Here is a 24705-nt window from a genome sequence, read left to right on the forward strand (position 1 = left end):
GCACATACCTCGCTTGCAGGCTCTATACCAAGCCCAGGTCTGGGCACGTGAGGGAGGCAATCAATGGATGTGTCTCTCTGACATTGATGCTTCTCTCTCTGTCTCTCCCCCTCCCTTCACTCTCTCTACAAAAAAATGAAAAAAATATCCTCAGGTGAGAGGATTAACAAAAAGAAAAAGAAAAACACTGGACAGATCTACTAGTATGTGAAGAAAAACACAAGGAACAGCTCCGTATTCAATCTGTATTAAAAAGTAACAGGAATTATTCATGCTGTTAAAATCAAATTTGCACAAAACATTAATTTGGGAGGTATGAAAAGGGCAAATGAGGGAGAACCGACCTCAATTAACAGAGGTGAGGGAAAACAAGAAGTTCAGTTTCATTTTTGGCTCCCTTTAATTTTCAGGGAGCTGAGATGCCCAATAGTGAAGGAAGCAACAGCACATTGCATATATTGAACATTTTAGGACCTTGGGTCTGAACTTCAAAAAGCATGATCCCTCCCAAGCTGGTGTGGCTCGGTGGTTGAGCACTCACCTATGAATCAGATCAGGGTTCGATTCCGGGCCAGGGCACATGCCCAGGTTGCAGGCTTGATCCCCGGTAGGAAGTGTGCAGGAGGCAGTTGATCAGTGATTCTCTCTCATCATTTGCTGTTTCTACCTCTCTCTCCTCCCTTTCTCTCTGAAATCAATAAATATATATATATATATATATATTTTTTTTTTTTAAAGCATGATCCTATTATTTTTCTACGTGCCATTAGTAAAGTTCCATGGGAAATAATATTTCTTTCTACAAGAACACTTTGTTAGCAAAACTCAAAGCAATGAGGGGGCTCAAAGGCTGAATTTAGAGGTCAGACGCAAGAGTCAATGGTGTGTGTATAATCTGGCCCCACTACAAATATGCCGCACAGGCAGAAGGTCATGAGAATGGTTTGGGAACACACGACAGGATAAAGAACAGCGGAGAAGGAAGAGAGCTAAAATTTGGACTAATGTTATTTTTTTAAGCATAAATTATAATTTCTAATTTCTTTAATGTTGAGAAATCACTTCTCCCTTGATAGAACTGTTTGCCTTCCCAAAAATTATACTTATGAAGTCAGTAGCTGATTTAGAACTCAAGAAATGGCCTAAACTCATGCTGGGTCCCAGGAAATGTACAAGTGAGTATCATATTATGCAACTCCTCAGAGACTCCAGAGCTGAGCCATGTAGCCCTGGAGCCACCATGCCCCAGGCACTGAACTCCAGAGTCCAGGCTCCAAGAGAGACTGTCAATGAAGTGACAGTCACCAAGGGAATCCTAGATTGTCCATTTCCTGCTAAATAAAGAATAACAACAGAAAAGGGAAAGTCAGCACAAAGGCATAATAATTACAGCCGAACAACAATCTAGATTATGAATGGGAAAGTTTATGTGAAAACGATTGTGCTCTGAGATTATTATTAATATGTATAGAGAATAAAAAACAAACCATAAAGCTTAAGTAGACAGAACTTTCCCAAGGTATAATTATTGGCCCCTTTCCATAGTTTAAAAACATCCACACAATGACAAAAACAAATTAACCTCAGCCCAGACCCTTTGCCCCAATGTCCTAACGCCTAAAAGGCCTATGCTCGCATCTGGCTAAGCTCAGACTTACTTGCAGGGCCTCTTAAACACTATTTCTCACCTGGCAGTCATGGCCCAGTAATTGAACATGAACCAGGATGTCACAGTTAACTCACGGTCAGGGCACATGCCCAGGTTGCGGGTTTGATCCCCAGTGTGGAGCCTCAGAAGGCAGCCAATCAATGATTCTCTCTCACCACTGATGTTTCAATCTCTCTTCCTCTCTGAAATCAATAAAAACATTTTTTTTAAATAAAATAAAAACTCTGTTTCTCAGACCCCACCCAGATCTACAAGCATCACGATAATCACTTGGGGTAGGGAGATGATAGGGGGGAGGGTTCAAAATCTGTACATTTATGAAACCCCCAAGCAATCCTAAGGTACAGGCCAGTTGAGGAACCTCCACTACAGACATTCTATTCCTTTCTTTACTGTTAGAAATAAGGTGAGCCCCCAAGTCAGAGTTTCTGATAGAATACACTCAGGAGCCAGGCAGCAAGGCAAACATATTTACTTCTACACAGAAGGGTGCACACACATGGTCTGGAAGCGCGTGCACACCAGGAAGGCAGTCTGTTCGGTTTTATAATCCCTTACGCATGTGACTTGTCCTTTGCTCTTGCTTGGAGCTCAGGTGCACAGCCTTTCGCGATTGGCTAATTCAAAGGGAGAGGCTGGCCTTTGCTGTTTCAAGATGGCGGCCCCCAGGGGAGCTGCATGCCATGCGGCCAACATGGCAGCTGCCAGGTCAAGCGGTCCAAAATGGCACTGTCTAAACTAGGGGTGTCGAACTCAATCAGAGAAGGGGCCAAAATCTAAAATCCAGCCTAAATCGCGGGCCAAATGGTTTACTGAACAGTCATAAACTGTCATTGTGATGGAAACGCAGCGGAGTGCAGTGATGACAGTGCGGTGCGGGCCACATTGCAAGGCCTGGCGGGACGGATTTGGCCCGCGGGCCTTGTGTTTGACACATGTGGTCTAAACTGTTCTTTGACAGAAAAGATGACTTGTTTATTCTCACATTTACTACCATCAGAATTACTGAAGTCAGAGACTAGAGCAAATGATTTCCCTTCTCTAGAACCTTTAATGGGATACCCTTCAAAGGCAATGGAATGAAGTCCAAATTCCTTAGCAGGACACCCCAGGCCCTCTGTAACATGACCCAAACTACTCTTCTGCCCTTCTTCCCTCCCACATCCCTCGCTCTGTCACACCACAGTTCCCCAAACACATTTCATACATCTTTTATGTGTCCATGCTTTCCTGACCCAATGTCCCCTCACCTCACTCACCTTTCCCTACTAGCCTCCATCTTTCTCATACTTCAAGGGCCTGCTCTAGTTATTTTTCTTTGTGAAACCTTCTCTGAACTTTCCAGTCAAAACTATTCTTTTCGCCAAAACCAGTTTGGCTCAATGGATAGAGCATCGGCTTGGGGACTGAAGGGTCCTGGGATCGATTCTGGTCAAGAGCATGTACCATGGTTGCGGGCACATCCCCAGTAGGGGGTATGCAAGAGGCAGCTGATCGATGATTCTCTCTCATCGATGTTTCTAACTCTCTATCCCTCTCCCTTCCTCTCTGTACAAAAATCAGTAAAATATATTAAAAAAAACAATAAAACAAAACAAAAGAAACCATTCTCCTCTTTGAGCAAATGCCCAAAAAACTAAGCTCATGCAGGAATTACAGCATCGGTGCATGCTGCCCTGAATTATGCTAAGCTGTTTACATGTTATTCTCCTCCTGAAAGCAGGGGTGTAACTCATTCATCTTCCATTCTGTGGATGAGAGACAGGCCTAGGTTCAAAGCTTAGTTTTCCAGTTACCAACATTGTAACCTCTGTGAGGTTACTTGAACACATTGAGCCTCGATTTTGTAATCTTTGAAATGGGACCAAAAAAAAAAAAATGATACTCACCTTCATGACTGATATGAAGACCTAACACAAGAAGTGTTTGGCCCAAAGGAGACCACCTTTTGCAACGCACCAAAATGGTAGCTGCTGTTAGTATTTATTATTAACTTTTGTTTTCTATCCTACCAGAATGCATTGCAAGACCTAGTAAGTGCCCAAAAATCATTTGCTTTCATAAGAGAGAGAGGGAGCATATTTGCTTTCAAAGTAATAAACAGTGATTTCTTAAAGCCCTTTCTCTTTACCCGGCTTTGTTCTGTTTTGAAGGGCCTTTCATAATATTTCTATTGAAAAGTCATCTCTCACTCCCTTTCTTTCCTTCAAAAATCAATGTACAATATTCTAAGGAACAAGCTCCGTCGGTGCCCCTCCCACTCCAGCTTGGCTCTTGGCTTTGAACTACAGTAACTGCCTGCAGCCACAGTGTCGCTGCCCAGAGAATCGCCTGCTTCACCCTTACAACAAACAGCACTTTGTAGGCAACCTGGAGGCAAGCCCAAAGTAGGAGGGGGGGAAACCATGGAAAAGGAGTCTGGGCCAGAAACTTGAGTCAACACTCACACTATCGTCCACAAGATAATACAGGTAAGGAGAGAAGAGGAAAAGGAAGAAGTTCCAATCCGTGCAGACTCCTCCCAAGCATCCCCCTCACCACTCACCCACAGAAAACCACTTCCAGGACTCACACAGGCCATGGGGCGCACCCACTCACACACACAGGCTACTGTTAACGCAGTTCAGTTTCTTATCCTCACCAAACCAACCGGGTTGCCATGATTACAGGGGATGAAACCCAAAGTCAAGGTCAGCAGAAGAAACCGCCAGGACCAGAATTCAAGTCCTCTGAGCTCCAAATCCTTGATCCTTCCCAAGGCCCTATTTCATTGTGGAAAGCAATTTAAAAAAAAAAAAAATATATATATATATATATATATATATATATATATATATATAATTGACTTTTTATAGAGAGGAAAGGAGAGGGATAGTGTTAGAAACATCGATGAGAGAGAAACATCAACCAGCTGCCTCCTGCACACCCCTTACTGGGGATGTGCCCGAAATCAAAGTACATGCCCTTGATCCGAATCGAACCTGGGACCCTTGAGTCTGCAGGCCAATGCACTATCCACTGAGCAAACCGGTTAGGGCGGAAAGCAATTTTTAAAGCATTCTCCCAGCAGCACATTCTCCCAGAATCCACTGGCTGTAAAGGTAAAAGTAACATAGTGTTTGTGCTCTTAAAGACAATTCTGGTGCCAAGAGTGAGGGTTGTCACAGCAACAAGACCCCAGCTGCAGCCCTGAGAATTTCCAGTCCGGCATTTTAGTATGGTGTTCCACAAAGATGCTCCAGTTTTCTGTTCCTAGACGGGAACTGTTTCCTGACAATTTTGTTTGTTTGGTTTGGGGAGGAGGTATTAGAAAAGGAATCTAATTTTCTCTTTAAAAAAAAAAATTAAAAAAAAAAATCAAACCCTCACTCTGAGTTTCAAGCTGAGGTGATGTGGAAAGCAAAAAAAAAGGTTCTTGTTCTGAGCGAGTAGAAGAGGCAATAAACCAGTCCTAAAAAGTCCAGATTCTGAGCTTGGGGTTCCAACCACAGCCTTGCGTTCCTAGGCTGCTCACGGGGCTGGGCAAGGGCAGCCCGGCCGGGGCCAGAGCCTCGGTGACCTCTGCTACAAACAGGCCGCGGTGGGGAGTCAGTGAGCTAATACGCGTAAAGTGCTCCCAGCACATGAAGTGCCAGGCGCGTGCGAGTGCTACGCAAGTGCTTCCTAGTATTATTTCCAGATTAGTCCCTACGTGTGCTCCTCTTAAAGTACGTTTTGTAAGAAGGTTAAAGAAGACTTCTTGTACAATGTGCTAATCCATAGTGCCCCAAAACCAGCACAAAGAGTATTTACAAGGTTCACTTCCTGATAGGATCTTCCAGGATTTCCATCTGTGGACTCCAATAGAAGAACAAACAGTGGAATCTGAAGAATTTTTCTTCCTCCCAGCAACAGTGCAAGCAAAACTGTACCCATTCTCTCAATACCACAAACCAGCTTCCACAATGAGAAAGAACAAAGACACTTACTGCATTAAACTAGCGCGGGGGCACGTTTTAAAAATGCAGTTTTTATTCTGAAAGCAACCAAAGTGTTAACAATGTAAAGTTACACCAGCTGAGAAAGACGGGGTTCAGACCATGCAGGGATGGCAGTCCTGAGGCCTGGAACAAAACCTGATGGTGAATCAAAAGGTTTCTTTCTCAGAAAAGGCAGAGATTCCAGGAACAATGTGCTATACTTGGGATAATTAAGAGAAAAATGCTTTTTTAAAAATGCCAGGCTAGGAATCTAGACTCAGCCAGTAATAGAGATCTGCTAAGATACCATCTTTCTTCTCTTTGCATGAACAACAAATTATATTTGAACGATGGAAGGATTTTCCACAGAAGAGGAGCTATAACTAAAGACAGGAGCACTAGCAGGATCACAAAGCTACGGATCCGAGCATGTGCCCTGCATAGGGCACCCAGCCATCTGAGCGCTCAAACTCAGCCTGCACTGTTCTCCACGCAGAGTGCCCTGCAGGACAGATGCAGCATGCTGCCACTAACGTCACACAGAGGGGCACAAAGGAGGGTGCGGGCTGCTCCCAGTGGCACCCAGCACACCAGCCTTCCACAAGCTGGTGTCAGAGCCATCAGAGGGCTGGGGGCTGCCATGCATACCCCTGCAGATGATGCAGTGGTTTGGGGGAGGGGAAGAGGGAGATGAGTGTTGGCCAGTTTTCTACAAACATTTTCCAGCTTTCTTGGTTCAATTTTTATACCAGCTATTCTACAGTCCTCTCTTCTTTTCCTTACTCTATATTCTCCTTTCTGATCTAAACTCTTTCCCTTCTTTTTCATTCCAATTCTCCTTTTGTAGAAGCCACAACACAAATTAATGTACACGCACTAGGAATGGCAAAATAATAGTACTCTGCCTACCCACGTGGATTCTGCACTATTTCTAAATATTTATGGGGTCACAATTTTCCCTATGTAAGGACTCCTCTTTGTTCTCTCCCAAATCAAGTTTAATATACAAATAAGCCTTCCTGAGAGATCCAAGATGGCTGCGCCCAGGTAAACACCTAGCCTCAGCCGCACACAACAATTTCAATAAAATACAACTAAAATATAAAATGGACATTACCCAGAACTACAGGAAAGTCGACTGACTGGAAATTCTACAACGAGAAGCAAGGAGAAAACCAGAAGGAAGCGCAGAGGAGCTGTAAAAGCCCAAGGTACGGAGACACGCGGCGCGCGCGGAGAGGACGGAGCCAGAGAGGAGGGAGGCCGAGTGCCTGGCTGGCGTTCCCTAGCGGGAAGGAGATAAAACTCCGACTGTGTTGGGCCCCAGTTGTGACTGCTCTGAACCCCAGTTCTAGGCCAGACCCCGGGGACCCAGGCTCACCATAGGGAGCTGGGCTGTAAGGCGGAGCCCCGGGGAAGCGGCGAAAGGAGGTCCCAGCGGCGTACACATTGCGCTCAGAGAAGGGACAGTCGGCTGTGCCACGGGATTGCCCTGACGGGAAGGAGACTGGGGCTCCAGACTACTCTGAACGCCACCTCCAATCCCACTTCCAACTGAACTGAACCCCAATACCGGGCTCATTGGGGGAGAGCATAGACTGTTTGGCAGCAGGCGAAAATCGAGGGCACCTTTCTCTCAGAGGCGCTTGCAAAGGAGTACTGAAGGACCCTGAGACGCAGGAGCCGCATAGGGCGGGGCTGACAGAAGCCAAGGCCGTAGGCTCCACCCTGAAATCCCGTCCCATCTGTAACTGCGAAATTCGACAACAAAATAGATCACAAACGAAAGAAATGGAGAACAAAAAGCGACTGGATATAGAGTTCAAATCTACGCTTATAAGGTTTTTTAAGAATTTCCTAGAAAAGATGGATAAGACCTATGAGGATATGAAAAGAAATAACTAGAATTAATAAGGAGTCATCAAGAAATGATAAGGGATCAACAAGAAATAAAGAATACATTGTCTGAAATAAATAATATTATACAGAGTCCTAAAAACAGAATGGAAGATCGCAAGAATCTAGTCAAAGATTTGGAACATAAAGAGCCAGAAGACACTCCTCCGCAGAAGCTAGAAGGCAAGAGAATCCAGAAAATTGAAGATAATGTAAGAAACCTCTGGGACAACTTCAAGCGAACCAACATCAGAATTGTGGGGGTCCCAGAAGATGAGAGAGAGCAAGATATCGAAAACATACTGAAAGAAATAGTGACAGAAAACTTCCCCCACCTGGTGAAAGAATTAGACTTACAAGTCCAGGAAGCGCACAGAACTCCAAACAAAAGAAATCCAAAGAGGACTACACCAAGACACATCATAATTAAAATTCCTAGAGCAAAAGACAAAGAGAGAATATTAAAAGCAGCAATAGCAAAGAAGGTAGTTACCTATAAAGGAGCACCTATACGATTGTCAGCTGATTTCTCAACAGAAACCATGCAGGCCAGACGGGAATGGCAAGAAATATTCAAGGTGATGAATAGTAAGAACCTACAGCCAAAGATAATCTATCCAGCAAAGCTATCACTCAGAATCAAAGGCCAGATAAAGAGCTTCACTAATAAAAAAAAGCTAAAGGAGTTCATCACCACCAAACCAGAATTATATGAATTGCTGAAGGGGGTTCTTTCAGAAGAGAAAGTAAATAAAGATAAAAATTATGAACAACAAATATGTAACTATCAGCAAGTGAATCTAAAAACCAAGAAAATTAAAAAAAAAATCTGATGAATAATATTAACTGTTAAATATAATAGAATCAGAGGTATGGAAGTGGAGTGAACTGACGATTCTTGGGGAAAAGGGGAGAGGGGGATGTGGGAAGAGACTGAACATAAACTGTGCACCTATGGATGAGGACAATGGGGAGTGGGGAAAGGGCAGAGGGTGGGATGGGAACCTGGTGGAGGAGAGCAATGGTGGGGGGGAAAAAAGGAACATTTGTAATAATATGAACAATAAAAACTTATTAAAAAAAACAAAACAAAAAAACAAAACAAATAAGCCTTCCTTTTCCCCTATCTTCCAGGTAAGTGATCTCTTTTTTCATCTCCAAGTGGCACTTACCCTTCATTCTCTACCACCAGACCCCCTATCCCCTTCCCTCTTATTATCTTCTGCTAGATGCTTTATTCTTTTTTTTTAATAAATATATTTTTTATTTATTTTTCACAGAGAGGAAGAGAGAGGGATAGAGAGTTAGAAACATCGATGAGAGAGAATCATCGATCAGCTGCCTCTTGCACAGCCCCCACTGGGGACGTGCCCACAACCAAGGTACATGCCCTTGCCCGGAATCGAACCGGGGACCTTTCAGTCCGCAGGCCGATGCTCTATCCATTGAGCCAAACAGGTCCCGGCAGATCTTTATTCTTATCTATCTATCTATCTATCTATCTATCTATCTATCTAAGCCTAAGCAACCTTTCAGCCGGTAGCCATGACACGCACTGTCCTCCAGGGGGCAAATGCTCAAAGCACAGGCATGGAAACATGGAACAGTCTGATGAATCTCAGAGGGAAGAGGAGAGGGAGGTAGGAAAAGATTAACCAAAGATCTTATATGCACACTAGAGGCCTAGTGAGGTCCCTTGGCCTGGTCTGCACCCTATCGCAATCAGGGACCCCTCAGAGTGGGAGGAGGAGAGCTGTTGGAGTGTTGGAGAGCTGGTTTCAGCCCAATCCCCACACCATGCACCGGGCCTCTAGTACTCTACATATTTTCACTGGAAAATATTACTCCTCAGGCAAGACAACCCCTTCAAATGCAGCCACTCCAGACAAAACATACCAAATGTAAAGGGCAGAAACTGCTACCATTACAAGTATGGGGCTTTCGGATTGGGAGAGGTAGAGGGGTGTGAGGGGGACATGAAATAATAAAATCAAGTTTTGATTTGTTTCAACTTAAAAATTGCTATTGTGCTTTTATTCAAATCCTACGCTTCCGTCTGCCTGGCTGCTAAAGGGCTCTCTGTCTCTAAGGACCAAAGCCCACAGGCTGTATCCATCCCGCAAAGCTGCTCTGTTTGGTCTGCAGGAAGGATTTAAAGCGTTGAGTTAGCCAATCTTGTAAAATCAGATGTTTATGTTATAATTCAGATTCTGGGTTATAGTTAAAAAAATCAGAAGATCTGGTAAGACTGACCCACATTCCCACATGGAAACAACTGGCTGCTGAATAGATCTGCTAAAGGGACCTCTTTAGACAGGACCCGTTCAGCACAGGCCCAACCCATCCCCTCCTGATCACCCCACCCTGAGGCTGAGTGCCAGCTGCCACAGATCACCTTACCTTCGGCCCAGTTCCCATGAGGCCTACTTCTGGCAGTGTTTGGTATTTGCCTGAGACCCCAGTGGGCCATTAGCTAGTTTCCAATTCTACCTTTTTCTGTCTTTGGTTTGTACCAAAATTACAGACATAATTATAAAGTTTTTGCTTGGTACAGAATTTTCCAGGTACAAATAATTTATATGAAAAACAACTTAGAACTAAGCAAAAACAAAAATGTACATAACAAAAAAACAAAACACCTGTAACAATGAATTCACATCAATGAAATGATTATATTATAGTTGAGCATAACACATTTATAAATACAACAGACTATAAATATAAGATATATAGCTATGTGGCTATTTATTAATTCATTCTTTACGTAGAGGACATGAATGATTGTCTTGAATGCATAACTTTGGTAGAGCATCTACTCAGAAAGCATTTGGACATAACCCCTAACAAATACTAGCCTATTAGCAATATCTTTATATGTTTATGTACAGTAGTTACCGTAAGGATAAACCTAATTAGGAGGAGGGCGCTACTGGCATTCTACCACCAATTACTGTTAACAGAGAATAGGGCCAGAGAAAATACCAAAACAAGTAATTTAAAATTACCCTCTCAATTCTAGGGTGACCTTTCAAGTGGCTTTACAGGGCTGGTATTTTCTAAAACCAATGGGAGCTGACAAGAACACAAGCTTGAAGCCTGAAGACCTGTGTGCCACTGCAGTTCTCCTCTTCCCCACGTTTCAGATCTGATCTACAAGTGAAGGGCACAAACTACATGAGTTGTGAGGTCTCTTTACACCTCAAAGTCTAATTTTCTTATTCTTTTTAACAAAAATATTAATAGGTACTATAAAATGAATACACAGAAATCTAAAAGAAATGAGATTACAGATTAAAATTGATTTTGAAATAAATAAGATTAGTTTTAAAACCTACATTCTGTGCGTTTTTTTGTTTGTTTTTTTGCAGATCACATAACCTCTCTTTCAATCCTCAATAACCTCATCTGTAAAATGGGAATAAGCCCATCATCGTCCACTCAGGACTGTTTTGAGGACTAAGTTCTAGGGCATAAGTTTGGACAATCAGTAAATGTCTAATAAGTAGTCATTATTAATCTTGGGTATTCCATAAATTGTTCAATTACATCTCAACCAGTTAAGTTTTAAATTAATTTTTATATCCGTTGACAAACTAATTTTAAAAGCTTATTCTGTAGAGTGCTATTGAAAGCGACATGGAGGCCATTTTCCAAAGAATTTGATTTTCAAACATTTCTCAGAGCTGGGCTGGGAACAATCAGTAGGAGAATTTTGACTGATGGCTTTCCCACCCAAGGTGATGGGCATGAATGTGTACTGTCTCCCTGTCTCCCAGCTTCTTGTGGTCAACATCCCTCAGGGAGAAGCACATTCCTGCTCTGCAGAATTCATTGCAGTGTTGATGATCTGTTGATGCTGAGATTTAGCAATGGGATTTATGGGTTGCTGGGGGAACGGAAGCCTTCTCTGGCAGTGTTCCTAACTATTACCAGCAAGCAGAGGAGGAAAGTCAAAACATTTTTAAGAAATGAAATGTTCATAATGGAGGCTAACATCGATATTGGTGAGCCTACCCCAACAGCAGGTGTCAAGAGGAGGACACAGACATCCTGAACACCTCAGAGCAGGAGCAGTGGCCAGACTTGTGATTTCACTGACTAGTAAAACTCCAAAAGGAAGACTGTCATCAAATTCCCAGGTTTTAGGTGACTAAAGAATGACACCAAAAAGCAAACTACCACCACCTTTTCTTAAAAGGAAAAAACAATATATTAACACCTCAAAGTACAAAGGACAACCCAAGATTATTTCTAAACATCTCTTTATACAGAATAAATTTAGCATTAAAAACTGAAAAGCTTGCTGAACATTGTCTTGACTTTTATTTTTGCACAGTTTGGTGCAGCTGCCATCAGTGACTGCTCAAAAATGAACTGTGGCCTGGCCGGTGCGGCTCGGTGGTTGAGCATCGACCTATGAACCAGGAGGTCACAGTGTGATTTCCGGTCAGGGCACATGCCCAGGTTGTAGGCTCGATCCCCAGTGTGGGGTGTGCCAGGAGGCAGCCGATCCATGATTCTCTCTCATCACCGATGTTTCTATGTCTCTTTCCCTCTTTCTTCCTCTCTGAAATCAATAAAAAGCTTAAAAACAAACAAAAAAAACCTGTATTGGCCCCATCATGGCATCCAGATCAGGATGCAGTGTCTCATGAGGCACCTAGGGCCACACTGTGGAGCGTCTTCTTTCTTGGTCATCCCTTCCAAGGATACAGGTGTATATTTAAAGCTCCTTGCTTGTCTTAATCACCAACTGAAAACTACAACTGTTTCGAAGCCTTTTTAAAGGTGTCTCCGGTCGGTACCCAGCCTTTATGCACAACTCTGTAAGAGAGTGGTTTTCAGTTTTGGCTGCACACCGGAATCTATTGGGGTGGGAAGAGCTCTTTTCAAACGGAAACCCCACTCCCAGGCATTCGGATTCAATAGGGCTGGGCTCATGTAACTTTAAAACACAGGTGACCCTGGAACGACAGAGGGGTTAGAGGTGTCAGTCACTCCCCCAATCAAAAATCCACTTGTACCTTAAACCGGCTCACCACACTGGAGCATTCTCAACTTTGGATGGAAACGATGCATTCCCCACACTGACTGATTCTGATGCCAATCAGGATCAAGAAAAACTGGTACCATATGATGACATGAGATTTGACTTTGAGTGGTGGGCACACAGTGCGATATACAGATTTTGTAACATAGAAACCCATGCCTTAAACCTATATGTTCATGTTGACCAATGTCACCCCAATAAATGTAATTAGAAAAAGAAAAGAGCCCTGACTGCTTTGGCTCAGTGGATAGAGCGTCGGCCTTCAGACTCAAGGGTCCCAGGTTCAATTTCAGTCAAGGGCATGTACCTTGGTTACGGGCACATCCCCAGCAGGGGGTGTGCAGGAGGCAGCTGATTAATGTTTCTCATCAATGTTTCTAACTCTTTCTCCCTCTCTCCTCTTCTCTGTAAAAAAAGAAAAATCAATAAAAATATTTTTTTAAAAAAGAAAGAAAAACCAGTACCGTATTTTCTTGCATTCATCCTGAATTTAACCCATATGATAAAAGGCTAATAGGCAAATCGACTGAACGGCCGATATTACATGTACTGACCACCAGGGGGCAGATGCTCAAACAGAAGCTGCTCTAGGTTAGGGGTGTCGAACTCAATCAGAGAAGGGGCCAAAATCTAAAATCCAGCCTAAATCGCGGGCCGAATGGTTTACTGAACAGTCATAAACTGTCATTGTGATGGAAACGCAGCGGAGTGCAGTGATGACAGCGCGGTGTGGGCCACATTGCAAGGCCTGGCGGGACGGATTTGGCCTGCGGGCCTTGTGTTTGGCACATGTGCTCTAGGTGGTCAGTGCACTCCCTCAGGGGGAGCGCTGCTCATCCAGAAGCCGGGCTCGTGGTTAGCAAGCACAGCGGGGAGTGGGCCTAAGCCATCAGTGGGACTAAAAGAAGGCACAGGCTGATATGAGGGACCCCCACCAAGTGCACAAATTTTGTGTACCAGGCCTCTAGTGTCTTATAAAGCTTTAAGGTAGGGGTGTCGAACTCAATCAGAGAAGGGGCCAAAATCTAAAATCCAGCCTAAATCACGGGCCGAATGGTTTACTGAACAGTCATAAACTGTCATTGTGATGGAAAAGCAGCGGAGTGCAGTGATGACAGCGCGGTGCGGGCCACATTGCAAGGCCTGGCGGGACGGATTTGGCCCGCAGGCCTTGTGTTTGACACATGTGCTTTAAGGTATACCTCTTCATGCATCCCGGCAGGAGGGCCAGCCATAGGTGGGACACCAGGAAATCAGTGGAGAACAACCCAGATAGGAAGCAGGCAACTGAAATAGCACATAGGTAAGTAATCCCGGTTAACTCTGTCCCTACCCTAGTGGTTTCAAGGGCTTCAATAACATCTCCTTCCAGCTATCTTCTTTCCAGATGCTAGAAATCCTAATATTTTTACCAGAAAAACAAATGGACAAGGCCTATTCTCATGGAGCCTCCTAGAAGGGATTGTAGACTCTAGCCGAATGTCCGCTTCCTGGGAACCATTACATAGGTCCTGCCAGGGCTGGTGTCTTTCCTAAAGCCAGGTCCCATGCTTTGAACAAAGCACAGTGGAAACTCAATTAAGACTGCGTTTCCAAAATCTTTTTAATGAAGCTTAGCATTTCTCATCCTTTGTCACTGCCAAGTGGCCCAACATCTTGAAAGTATTTTTGAAGCCTTTTCCTGGGTTTGCCCACCACAACACCATCCATGACAGTTCCATAGTTTTCCCCTTAACACCTGACCTCGTATTTGCCCACAAAGAAACTCACCTGCAAATTTGATTACTAACAAATCCTAGTTATGGTTTCCTTGGAATAAATCCCCATTGGTTAGATATTTCATAATTCACAAGGGCTTACTGTCATCTGTAAGCCTAGGAATTCCACTGTGGACTCCTTCTTTTGGAGCAATTATGTAAACAAGACCCGAGGGACCCCACTGTTTATACAGGTCTAAGCAGAAGGGAAATCTTTATCCTTAGAAATCTTTGTGTGTGGCCTTCAAGGTAGATGAAGTCAAATGCTTACTCTGTCACTACATCTGTAAGCTGTAGGTAATCACATCACCTCCTGTGCCTCGATTTTCTCATCTATAAAACCCAAATGCTGATCCCTCCCATCTATAAAATTCTTTTTATTCAAAATGATACACTGCATCCTTAATCCCAAGGTGACTTCAACTCTGATTCAACCTCTGAAAGCATAAGAGAGCAATATCTATAAGTTTCCAAATAGTCCCCCCCCCCCAAAAAAAAGTCTCATATAGTCACAAAACACCCCTTCTTCTCACAATAATATCCTTCGTTGCCAGAGGATACAGACACAGCGCAGAGGTGAGAGTAGGCACACTGTACCATTTGGACAGACAACACATTGCACACACTGGCTCTGAGATCTGGAATTCTGTTCTAGCACTCTCAACACTATTGGATGGCTGCCACCTGAACCAAGAAGTTTATTTAAATCTAGTTTGTTGGAGAAATCGAGAACATTTGAAGAACTTGGCAATGAGTCACCCAGGATTTCTGACTTGTCTGCTTCCAATGACATCTGAGAATGGCAATTTCCTAATATCTTCTCAGTGAAATCTGATAAGTATGAAATTTATAACAATGACAAGCTAAAGCCTAGTTCTGAAAAATGGCCTGTTTCTAAGCCCAAATCCTCTCTCCTTCTCCAAACTAACTAAGTATTTTGGGCATACTAGCAAACCAAAAAGGAAAAAAAAAACAAAAAATCTTAGCCTAAGTGGGAACCAAATTCATGTATGGTTGTTGCCAGTATCAGTTATCCGGTTTGCTTCTTCACAAATTTCAACAGCCACTGATCTGGCAAGCTTCAGATGTGCATACAACATTAAAAATTCTCTTAACAGAATTACAAAAACCCCAGAGGATGGAGTACAGATTTCAGAAGCTTGCAACAGACTCAAATAATTTCAAAAGGGCATCTCAGGTGCAAACATGAGCAAGAACTAAATGCAATGGAGCATGACCACGAACACAGATTTCTCAGAAGCCTGTTAATCAAGGACTACCAACCCCTGGAATTCACTTCTATCACTCAGCACCCAGCTCTCAAATAGGACCACAGTACCAAACTACTAGGCTTCATGCAGTATTAATATTAGTGACAACAAAGCTTTTGGCAAAGTCATCCTCTACCCTCTCTCATGATTAGAAGACAGAATCAAGATTTTAAAAATCTCAAAGGACCCAAAGACCAGACGACAATAAACAGGATAACATTGAACAGAAGAAAAAAAACAAACAAAGACTTCCACTCAACTTTACACACAAAACATCTGCCCAGTGACTACAGGATGGATCAACTCCTACAACAAATATCTGGAGTGTTTACTGTCCGGAACCTACACGAGTCTGTGCTACACGCTATGTTTTTTGTTTTTTGTTTTTTTAGGGCGGTGTTTTGACCTTAAGCTGCACTAAGTAGATGCTTATGCTTTGGTATCAGGAAACAGCTGTTCTACTGTACTGCTGGCTGACCAGATCCCCTCTCAATTACCATATTCAATTCCAGACAACCATTACTCTCCGAGAGACACTGACAGACTGAGAAGACACCTAGAAACCATGTCCCACCCAGGACTGTGAAAAGAGGTGGGACTATTTTGCATGGAGAAAAATTGATTAGGGGGAGGGAGACATCATATTGTCTTTGTGCACTGAAAGCCTTGTTCCTTGGAAGTGCGTAGTTCCAGAGGAATAGAATCAATGGCTAGAAGTTTCAAGGAGGCAGTCCTCAGCTCAAATAATAAATATCTACAGTCCAAAGATATAATGGCATGCCTTCAAAAGTACAGCAAGACCTCGAATAACATCGTTTCATTTGAGGTCATTTTGTTACAACCCTGATGAGATGCCGTAGGAACTTTGAAATCTTGTTTATATCAATTAGCCTATGATAAAACAAGTGTCATTATACACTGAGTGGCCAGATTATTATGGTCTCTGAACTCATAATAATCTGGCCACTCAGTTTGTGTGTGTGTGTGTGTGTATTAGAGGCCAGGTGCATGAATTCACACATCGGTGGGGTTTGGTCAGCCTGGCCAGCGCGAGGGGACATGGGCGGTTGGCTGGCCTGCCTGCTGGTCGAACTTCTGGTCGAGGGAACAATTTGCATATCAGCCTTTTATTACATAGGATATACACTGAGTGGCCAGACTATTATGTGTTCAGAGAGCATAATAATCTGGCTACTCAGTGCATATTGTCTTGCTAAGAGTGAGGTCACTTAACATTTGAGTTCCCTGTTCCTTGGGGAGTTTAAACAGAGGCTGCCTAGCGAGTGTAATAATGTACTAATAAAGTTAGATCAGGATCTCCCTAGAATCCCAGTTCCCACTTACCCAACATTAGATATACTGACCTACTAGCTCACCTGCCATGATCTCAAGAATGCCCTTTGCTTCTTAGGATTTGCCTAGATCCTAATCACATCAGGCCTCCGAACAGCAGAAGTCTCCTAGATTGGCTTTCTAACCCGTTTCCCCCACATGTCAAGAAGGCCTTTCCCTTCAAGACCTACTCTGAGATGCAACTTCACTTCACAGTGGCCTTTCTGTTCACTCTCTTGCACAGGATTTCTCAACCCTGAAACTACTGGCTATTTAGACAGGCTAATTCTCTGTTGTGGGGCAATAACCTGGGCACTGCAGGATGTTTAGCAGGATCCCTGGCCTCTACCCACTAGATGTCAGTAGCACCTGCCTCTCAGCTCTGACAAGCAAAAAACATCGCCAAATGTCTGCTGGAAGGCGAAACCACCCCTCGTGGAGAGCCACTCTTCTTGAGGCAAATGATTAACACCACTGTCTTGTGGCTCAAGTTTTCCACTAACTAGATTCTTTCTACCTTCCTTCATTAGTCATGTTCTCAGCTCCAGCCAGCAAACCTATTTACTATTTTTGACCTATGACAGATCTCAAAGCTTCCCCTAAGGGATGTTCCTTCCTGCTTCTCCCACACAAGCAGCACTTCCATCCGGCTCCGAACACCATTTCCACTTTCAGTATTCCTGGACCTTCCAGACAAAGGCAATGTTTCCTTCAGGTGGCAACCTCACGTGCACCTCTTACCTGCCCTCTATTCGTTCAAGAATCCTCTCCTTCCTTGTTAAGGCATCGCAGCACCCACTCTGGTTCTCTGCTGCCTGCTGGTACTCAATATGGACTGCCATTTCTTAGATGTCAAAGAGCAGCTCCCATTATATGTGAAATCCCTTACCAAATACCATCTTAAGAACATATGATCGTGAGTAGAGTTTTTTAAAAATATATTTTTATTGATTTATTGAAGAAGGGAGAGGGAGAGAGAGACAGAAACATGAATGATGAGAGAGAATCATTGATTGGCTGCCTCCTGCACGCCCCCTACGGGGGATAAAGCTCACAACCGGGACGTGTGCCCTGACCAGGAATGGAACTACCATCTCCTCGACTTTCAACCACTGAGCCAAGCCAGCCAGGCCATAAGTACAGTTTTGATGAAACTATTTTTTCATAGCCGCTGCCAATTTACCTACATTACTGAGACTGAACCAAGTCTAATTTCCAAAATACAGTTACCAAAAAACAATTTAGCTATTGCAATATACCAAACACATCAAAATTTTCTAAAATTAATAATGAAAAAAAAAAAAAAAAAGCTCTGCACAATATAAATGTTAAGGAAAAAAGGCCAAGTTTTGTGTTGTTTGTTGTTTATATATATAATTCTGGAAACCTTGGCGGGGAGAAAAAGATAGGTACGTGGCTCAATACTTTTACTGTTTCAACATAATGGAACACACTGGGGGAATGGTCACTTAAGGTCAGTTTTCTCTCCAGCCTTCTAAGGTGTTAAGTTTTAATCAAGAGAGTACATACACACCCACACTTCAATGCAAAGTAGAAAAATCTAAGATGAAATGTTAAAATATATAAATAGACCATGTCAATTCATGATTGTGAATTTCCCCTCTCCAGCTCCATGGACTACCTAAATCATCACTTTATGGGAAGCTCTCAAATAACCTAGTGAGACCAACCCCTCCAAATCAAACTTTGCCCGATTTGTATTTTAACTACCTCTCTCACCTCAGGATCTTTCCTGTCTTGCTCTTGCATTTTTAATGTCAAACGTAGAGGCCACAACTCTAATCCTGGCCTAGCTGATGGTGTTTGGTCAAGTGTTTATAAACTGTATAAATACAAATGTTCTTTGAAGACCCGGTTTACTGGTTATGGTCCAGGATTCTTCCCACAAGTCTGTAAGAACCAGAAGCCCCAGCAGCGTTAGCGGGGGGAAGGCCTGAATCACAGTCATTCTTGGCACCTGGAAGTGCCCTTTGGTTGTTTATCAGGTAAACAGCGCTCACCATTTCTGCTGACAGGAATTCCCTACAGGGTCCCAGACTCTTCCAGCGCCCAGGGCGGAACACATAGTAGGTGCTCAATAAACGCTGACCGAATGGCATGGTATTACCAAAGCCGCTGAGGAAAGTTTCCAGACGGCCAGCTATCTCTTGACTACTGTGTCTCTTTCAAAGTTATGTCCTAATCGCTTTCCTTGCCCAACAAGAACTATTTCTCAAACTCAAGAAGGAATCTGCAAAGCTGAAGGAGCCATGTATGAGAACAAGCGGTTCCCCTCTTTCCCCCCCCCCACCCCCCCCGCCACCACCCGGGGCTAGGACCTTCCCAACACCTCTTCCCTACATCTGTTTACCTCCTGAGAACCCTCCCTCTCATCTCTGCTTTTTCTTTCGGAAAACCCTACCTTCCCATCTTGTGCCACACACACACACACACACACCCAAATGTGCACCGGGTGGGACGCCACACCCGATCTCCCCTCTCCACCACGGACCTACCTTCCTTCCCTGGACCTGTAGCAGCTTTTCTCCACCGCGGCTGGCTTTTTAAGACACCAAAAACCTTATTTCTTCATCCGTAAGAGATACTCCAAGGACCCCGGAAAGAGGAAGGCCCCTCGGTACCCTCCAGAAAGAGGAGGTGACGGTTCTCTGGGCAACCATCCCCCGGCCCTACTCCTCTCCCAGCCCCCGGACAGGATCCCAGCCCCGGTCCCGCTCCCGAGTGCCCACGCCGCCGAACAAGCTGGAAGCGGATCTTACCGGTACCCAACCCGGAGCCGCCGCCGCGGGCTGGGTGCACCTGCGCGCCTCCGGCTCCCTCCGCCCCGCGCCGGGGGCGGGGCGCGGCCTCACGTCCCGGCCCACCCGGCGGCGCGGGGAGCAGCGGGAGGCGTTCCCGGGGAAGTTCAAGGGCTCACCTTCGGCGCACCGGGCCCGCCAGGCCAGACCCGAACCCCCACCTCCGGGAGGACTCGGCGGAGCCGCACCCGGGTGTCCCCGCCCTTCCGACTGGGCGGAGGGAGGCGCAGGAGCGCGCGCCCGGAGGGGCCGGAGGGAGGCGGCACGGCCTCCCCGCCCGCAGGGCCCGCCGCCCAGGCGCCCGCCGCTACCACAGCCCAAAGCGGAGCAACCTCCCGGGCCCGCGGGGCCAGAGGCGGGAGCCCAGCCCGGCCCCGATCGCCGCCCGCTACGCCCCTTTCCGCCCCCTCCGCTCGGGCCGCGGCGTCGGGGGCAGGACGCCTGCGCGCTCGGGCGCGGCTCCCACCTGCGCGGCCCGGCCCCGGCCCGGGAGAGGGGCGCACCCACCTTGGGGGACAGACGGCCCCGGCCCGGGAGAGGGGCGCACCCACCTTGGGGGACAGACGGCCCGGGCAGCTCGGCCGCCGAGCCCGGCTTAGGCGGAGGCGGGCGGCGGCGGCATCACCTGCGGTGGCCGCTGCACCGGGACGCGGCGGGGGCGCGCGGCGCCCTGGACCCGACTCCCGCGGCCCCGCCCGCGGCGGCCACCTGGAAGCGCGGCGGAGGAGCCGGGGCACCCCGGGCGGCGGCGGCGGCGGCGAGCGGAGCAGCAGCACATGACTCTGTAACAGGGGGAATCAGACAAAGCGTAACATGGACTCCGGGTCCGTGCGGGCGCCGCTGCTCCGGGGCCAACCGCGGCCGGCGAGCGCCGCCACTGGCTCGGCCGCAGCCAATGGGGCGGGCGCGGGCCTCCATGTGATTGCGGGCGCTGGCCCCGGGGCTCCGGCGCGCCTTCCGAGGGTCCGCCGCTTCCGCAGCCTGGCCGGTGGGCTGGCGGGGCTGGGGGTGCGGCCAGTCGGGAGCCCGGGGTCGGGGACGGGCGGCGAGAGGCCGCCAGACGCCGAGCAGGTGCACGGGCCGGGTCCATGTCGCAGAGACTATGCAGAAGCCCACCTGGGCAGACCGGGCTCCCGCTGCCGCTGTCATGGGGGGGGGGGGGGGGGGGGGGGGAGGGGGACGAGAAAAGGTCAGGAACCTTCGCCCTTCCCATTCCTAGGTCTAAACTGCCCATATTCAGACTTGGGGAGAAATGCAATGAAATGGGGAAATTTGCATAAAAATCCAATAAGCGGCTTCCAACCCTAAGGAGAAAGTACTTACCTAGGATCTAGGGCACACACAACTTGGTCTTGGCACGAATAGCGTTTGTTCTGTTCCTTCTAATAAAGATATATTGGGGAGTCAGTTCTTGTCATCCGAGTCTCCTCTTTCCCCCCTCCATTCCTTTTCTGCCTAAAACGTCTTGTATCTGAAGCAGGCAGATGAAGAAAGGTTGACCTCTGCGAAGAGGTGTTTTCCAACCTGATGGTTTTCCCTCTTGTTTTTGTTGTGAGGTCAAAGTACACATATTTGCAGTCTTTTTGTGTGTGTGAGTGGGAGGAGCAGGGGTCAAGAAATAAAGTGGGGGGTGGGAGCTAGGGGGAGGAATTGTTAGTTTTTAACAAGACAAATGGTTCCAGCCCAGTACTCTATAGCTCATCTAACCTGAATCGACGCATTTCTGTGAATATTGGGAAGTCTCACCTCTCTTCTACCAAAATGTCTCCCCCATGTCAGTGAATGTTCAATCAACATTAATTCAGCACCTAAAATGTTCCTAAGCATTCTACGCCAAATGTGAACAGGTCCTGGGGAAGGTGTGAGTTCAGAGATGGCGAGCCACTAAAGAGAGTGGTGTTCTAGAGCACATGTGTCAAACACAAGGCCCGCTGGCCAAATCCGTCCCACCAGGCCTTGCAATGTGGCCTGCACTGCGCTGTCATCACTGCACTCCGCTGCGTTTCCATCACAATGACAGTTTATGACTGTTCAGTAAACCATTCGGCCCGCGATTTAGGCTGGATTTTAGATTTTGGCCCCTTCTCTGATTGAGTTCGACACCCCTATTCTAGAGTTTCAGGAACCCCTAGAAGGGGGTGATAGAACTGACTGGTCCTGAGCCCTTGTTCCCCAGGCGCCGGAAGTAAAGGGGGCAGCCCTGGCCGGGAGGAGGATGAACAGAGAGGGCTGGAGCACACTCCAGGGACTGGGCTAGACCAGTTACAAGATGACATTAGATGTTGAGCCCTCCTGACCTCTTGCTTTCTCACATTCCTTTGCCCTGTCCCTCATGCCAGCAGCCTCTCCTGTTCCACACGCCCAGCCAAGGAGGTGTGTGGGCAGGAGCTGTGTGGTCAGCGATCTAATCACAGCACAGATTTGCTGATCTGTGAGGTTAGAGCAGTTTGAAAACTACCATCTAGTGGTGTGATATTTTGATTCAAAACACCTTGCTATTAGAATTAATTTGGACTGTTTTGCTGTCAGTAAAAACACTTTGTCCTGTGTTTTGGTCCTCCGTGGGTTTTAAACTATGGTTCTAGATGTGAGAGAAATGTGTTTTTAAGATGGCTATAAATTGAGAAAAGGGAAAGTAACACTCAGGAAACAGTCAAATGTGGACACAGAGTTATTCTCATCCACTATGACTGTGGGTATAAATTGGATATACTCCTTTGGAGGGCAGTTTGGCAGTTTTTAATAAAATAATATGTGTGTTTCTTTGACCAGGCAATTTGACATCTAGGAATTTATACTTTGAACACATTTATGCCAAATGTATGTATTTCCAAAATGCACCTATGTACAAAACCATATGTGTACATGTATATTTTTGCAGCACTGTTTATAATAGTGAAAACACATGTAAAAGTAATAAAATTCCAGTTGGGAAACTAGGTAAGCAAACTATTCTAGATTTGTAGAAGAAAAACCATAAAAAGCTGTTAATAAAAATAAGAGATCTATTTGTACCAACATGGAAGAATGCCAAAAATCTGTAAGTAAAAAAAGCAAGTTGAAGAACAATATGAATTTTATGATACAATTTTTATTTATATTTCATGTTATTAAATGTATGCTTGTAAGATATTTAGAAGTACTAGTATACATAACAAGTAGATAACTGGTTATGTCTGGATATGGGATTACCACATCCTGGCTGTTCACTTCCTGTTGCAAAATTCTGTATGTTTGAATTGCTTTTTATATTGAGCACCTATTAGAAAAATAATAAACAAGGATTTTAAAGGTGAAATTGGTAAGAGCTCTACCAATGACAAAATAATGAAAGATCACTGATGGTCTAGGTCCTAGTGGACGGCAAACTCATTAGTCAACAGAGCCAAATGTCAACAGAACAACGATTGAAATTTCTTTTGAGAGCCACATTTTTAAAACTTAAACTTCTTCTATCGCCATTTCTTCAAAAATAGACTCGCCCAGGCCATGGTGTTTTGTGGAAGAGCCCCACTCAAGGGGCCAAAGAGCCACATATGGCTCAAGAGCCGCAGTTTGCCGGCCACAGGTCTAGGATATAAAAAGCTGTCAGCTTCTCCTACTCCCCAAGGAAGACAAATGGGAAGGAGGCAGCAAAGGACAATAACTGATTTGACATTGGATTCAAAATTTAAAATATGATTTTTAAAAAAGGATTCTGAAGTTACACTAGACATGCCTACAGAAATGAGGTGGCAGAAACACAATAATGTGTCTAGGAAGTTCTACTCAACAAAACCTTACAGAGCACGTACTGTCCCTTACTGAGTTGCTATGCTCAGGAAGGGCAACTGTTCCAGCACATGGTAACTCTGTATCACACGAATAATAAAATAGCTACAGTGCTGATCAGGGGCCAGGCACTTCTTTCCTATATGTTACATAGATTCACTTTCAGACTTCATCACAGCCCTGTGAGATAGATACAGTCACTATCCTTGTTTTTTAGACAGGAAATGAAGGCATGGAGAGGTAAAAGAAGTAGCTCAAAATCACCCAGCCTTTAAGTGGCAGAGCAAGACAAATTTTAAGTCAGGCAGCCTGGCCCTAGAGTCCCATACTCCTCCTGGAGGTACTGTCTAAAAAGATCAACTAAGAGAAGGCCATTATGTGTGCATCTCCTTGTACCAAGAATTGAAATGCTAAGTTGATTTGTGCTTATCTAAATGACTACCGTGTTTCCCCGAAAATAAGACATCCCCTGAAAATAAGACCTAGCACAACTTTTGGAGAAAATCTTAATATAAGACACTGTCTTATTTTGGGGGAAACAGGGTAGATGCCCTGTGCATGCAATTCGTGCATGGGTAGGGTCCCTAGGCCTGGCCAGCAATCAGGGCCGATCGAGGTCTTCCAGCTGCTGCTGTCCGGGGCCTTCCTTTGTTCTGCACCGCCCCCTAGTGGTCAGTTCACATCATAGCAAGTGATCAAACTCCCAGTCTCCCTGTCAAACTCCTGAGGAGACACTTTGCATATTAGCCTTTTATACTACAATATATACTAGAGGCCCAGTGCATGGATTCCTGCACATTGAAAGAAAATAAATTAGAAGGTAGCCAACAGGGCAGGACTGGGCCAGATGGGCCAGAAACACCCTAGAGCCAAACTCCTATGGTCCCTTACCAGCTGGCCTCACCTGGGGCGATTGAAATTTCTTTTGAGAGCAAAATTTGTTAAATCTAAACTTCTAAGGGCAGGTGCTGGGGCTCAAAGGGCATCTGCAGAATGAGTGGGGTTCCTCAGGCAGATGTGGTCCCTCTGCCTGGCCTGTGGGGATTGGGCTGAAACCAGCAGTCCAACATCCCCTGAGGGGTCCCATAGTGCAAGAGGACACTCTGCAAAGATGCTGTTGCTCGGCAGCTCCAGCATTGAGCATCTGCCCCCTGGTGGTCAGTGTGTGTCATACCTGTCAG

The 24705-nt window shown here is 45.5% G+C and overlaps 1 protein-coding gene and 1 long non-coding RNA gene across 2 annotated transcripts in view; both read left to right on the forward strand.

Moving 5' to 3' along the window:
* The window catches only part of LOC123652626 (collagen alpha-1(I) chain-like), a 33660-nt gene extending 12985 nt beyond the window's left edge, over positions 1-20675 (forward strand). Inside the window, exons 4-5 of the mRNA XM_045583812.1 lie at positions 19504-20271; positions 20320-20675. Of these exons, the coding sequence (XP_045439768.1) occupies positions 19504-20271; positions 20320-20675 (1124 nt within the window). The remainder of the gene's footprint in view (positions 1-19503; positions 20272-20319) is intronic.
* Positions 20676-21865: 1190 nt separating this feature from the next.
* On the forward strand, positions 21866-23710 carry LOC118722342. Its single transcript, XR_004988973.1, has 2 exons — positions 21866-23103; positions 23322-23710. It is a non-coding gene; the product is annotated as an uncharacterized LOC118722342 (long non-coding RNA).
* The last annotated feature ends 995 nt before the right edge of the window (positions 23711-24705 follow it).

Source organism: Pipistrellus kuhlii, unplaced genomic scaffold (genome assembly GCF_014108245.1).
Source record: "Pipistrellus kuhlii isolate mPipKuh1 unplaced genomic scaffold, mPipKuh1.p scaffold_m20_p_2, whole genome shotgun sequence".
NCBI lineage: Eukaryota > Metazoa > Chordata > Mammalia > Chiroptera > Vespertilionidae > Pipistrellus > Pipistrellus kuhlii.